The 2,730-nt window shown below is 62.7% G+C and overlaps 1 protein-coding gene across 2 annotated transcripts in view; it reads left to right on the forward strand.

The window, feature by feature from the left end:
* The window catches only part of LOC103614402 (PHD finger protein 7), a 3,814-nt gene extending 2,061 nt beyond the window's left edge, over window positions 1-1,753 (forward strand). Inside the window, exons 2-7 of one of the 2 annotated variants that reach the window (XM_017732467.1) lie at window positions 207-298; window positions 383-484; window positions 769-893; window positions 970-1,132; window positions 1,219-1,325; window positions 1,541-1,753. In XM_017732467.1, coding sequence (XP_017587956.1) covers window positions 207-298; window positions 383-484; window positions 769-893; window positions 970-1,132; window positions 1,219-1,325; window positions 1,541-1,658 — 707 coding nt within the window. In that variant the 3' untranslated portion in view covers window positions 1,659-1,753. Of the gene's footprint in view, window positions 1-206; window positions 485-768; window positions 894-969; window positions 1,133-1,218; window positions 1,326-1,540 lie in introns of both variants that reach the window. The other variant, XM_017732466.1, reaches the window with a different exon arrangement.
* Window positions 1,754-2,730: the final 977 nt, after the last annotated feature.

Consider the following 2,730-nt stretch of genomic DNA (forward strand, 5'->3'; position numbering starts at 1 on the left):
TGGGAGCCTCCTTCCTCCCCAAGGGGGGCCCAGCCGGTCCAGGCGGCAGCTGTGGGGACGCCCGTGCTGTCCCCTGCTCCCCAAGGCCTCCAGGCCTGCCCATCAGCCAGGCAGGCAGGGCCAGAGCAGCCCTTGGGGCCGATGCTGCGGGCTAAGAGCCCCGCAGAGGAGCTCGTGCCCGGTGCCATTGGCTCTGTCCCCTGCAGCGTGCCTGCTGTGCCGCCGCGCAGAAGCTGACCCGGACATCTGTGGCGACAAACGGGAGAAGCACGGGCTCTGTGCCCACGTCTTCTGCCTGGTGAGTTGCACCGGGCCTCCCTCCAGCATTGCAGTGGGCAGCCCCTGCCACTCTCTCCTCATCAGCTCCTCGCCTTTTCCGCAGTATTTTGCCAGCCTCCTTTCTCAAAAAGACGATAATCGGACAGGACTCATGGGCTTTCGCCCTCGCGATATCCAACTTGCAGTCAGCCGAGCGGCTCAGAAGGTGAGAGCCTGACAAGAGCAGGGAGATTTGTGCCAGGCGAGGTTTGCCAGAGCTTAGCCCAGACCCCACGAAAGAAAGGCCGGCCCTCCCTTCCCACCAGCTGTGGGACAAAAGTCTGGCTCCCAGCAGCTCCACAGAGGCTCTGGCACAGGAGCCTCTTCCTCCAGGCGGGTCTGTGGGCTGAGACCCAGCAGCGGCCACAGTCCTGCGCCCTGCCCGGAGCCGTGGGACTGCCTGGCGAGGCCCTGAGGCTGCCGCTGATGGGGCTGCTTGGCTCTTTCCAGCACTGCTGCGTCTGTGGGGAGACTGGGGCCACCATCATGTGCTGTCAGGAAGACTGCGACAGATGGTTCCACCTGCCCTGTGCCAAGCATGGTGCCTGTGTCACACAGTATATTGCACCGTACAGGTACCTCCTCTCCCCTTCTGGTCACCCCTGCAGAAGGACCCAGCATTTCTCACTTTGCCCATTCCTTTTCCCCCAGCACCTACTGCCCTGAGCACCGCCCACATCTGGAGCTGGGGGTGACTCCGGAGCCGGAAACCGAATGCCCCATCTGCATGGAGACCGTGGACGATAGAGAGACTTATGGCACCCTGGTGTGCCCAGCGTGCAAAAGGGCCTGGTTCCACCGGGACTGCATCCAGGTAGGAGCCATTCCCGCAGCCCCGGGGCACAGCAGGTGCTCAGCAGCACCAGGGCCTCACTCACACTGCTGCTGTTTGGCCTGCAGGGACAGGCCTTGCGCGCTGGTCTTTTATGCCTCCACTGCCCCCTCTGCAGAGACATTAGAGCATTCCTTCCCCGAATGTTCATCATGGGGATCCGAATCCCCTTCAGGTGGGTGTCCTTCTGCCTGGCTCACAACACAGGAAGGGGCAGGCGCTGTGCCGTGTCAGGGCCCGCCCCGGCAGTCCTGGCCCTGCCCTGTCCCGTGAGTCGGGGCTTCAGCTTCATGCACGACTTGCAAAAGCACCGGAGGAAGAGCAGGGACAGCCTGTACCTCCAGGATGGCGGAGCAGCACAAGCTAATCAGCTTTTCCTTTCTCCATCAGACAGCCAACATGGGAGGACAACGATTCCTTTGCTGAATTAGGAGAGAGGCACAGCCGGTGCAATGCCAGAGAGTGCCATTATCCAGGAGGCAGGGAGGAGGCAGAGGAAGAGGGGTAAGTCGGGAAGCTGCACCCCGTCTCGGCAAGGGCTCAAAGGAGAAGGAACCAGAAGAGCTCAGCTGGACAATCCCGAGCTGTGGAGACTTTGCCTTCAGTGCCATGAACCTGTTTGCTTTCCCAGGCCCTGGGAACTGCTCCTGTGCTCCTCCTGCGCTGCTGAGGGCAGCCACCGGCGCTGCTCCGGCCTGAGAAACAGCACAGCCAGCTGGGAGTGTGACAGCTGTGCTGGTCTGGGCACGGGTATGAGGCAAAGCACCCGGGTGTCCCTGGGCTGGGGGCAGTGCCCAGGCTGGGCTTGGCAGAGCCCGTCCGCTCCTGGAGGGCTGAGGGCACCGCTCTGGCCTGGCCCTGGCCCTGGCCTGGCAGGCCCTTGACCTTCCTGCTTCCCTTTTCAGCCTCCAGCCATGAGGCAGAGTTCAATGGCCCCAGCCTGACCAGCCAGTCAGGACTGGAGCTGGCCCATGGCTCCGCAGAATCCGAGGCCATCAGCCACAGCTCTGGCAGCCCGGTGCCATCAGGTCTGTCTCCTCCATCTCCATCTCGAGAGAGCAGAAAATGCAGCAGCACCAACCATGCAGCATTGGAGCCATTGCTGGAATCTTCCTCGCTGGAGAGCAGCAGCCCTGGCACAGAAAGTGAGGCAACATCAGGGTCATCAGACAGCAGCTCCCCAGACCCTGAGGACGGCAGCCGTCCTAAAAGTCCTGGACCTGACCATAGGCAAAGCCGCTCTTGCCAGCAACATTGGGCCCTGAATCGAACTGTCCGGTCGAGGAGTTGCCGAGACAGAAACCACAGGACAGGACCAAGGGCTGAGAGGCCCAGGTGCAGGGGGACACCATCAGAGACATCCCCCCGACGCAACCGCTCTCGGCAACAAGGTCCGGCCCCAAATCCACCTGTCCGGTCGAGGATTCGCCGAGACAGGAGCCACAGGACAGGACCAGGTGCTGAGAGGCCCAGGTGCAGGGAGACATCATCGGGGACATCCCCCAGACGCAGCCGCTCCCGCCAGCAAGGTCCGGCCCCAAATCCACCTCTCCGATCGAGGATTCGGCCAGGAAGCAGCC

This window comes from Corvus brachyrhynchos, unplaced genomic scaffold (assembly GCF_000691975.1).
Source record: "Corvus brachyrhynchos isolate BGI_N302 unplaced genomic scaffold, ASM69197v1 scaffold4, whole genome shotgun sequence".
NCBI lineage: Eukaryota > Metazoa > Chordata > Aves > Passeriformes > Corvidae > Corvus > Corvus brachyrhynchos.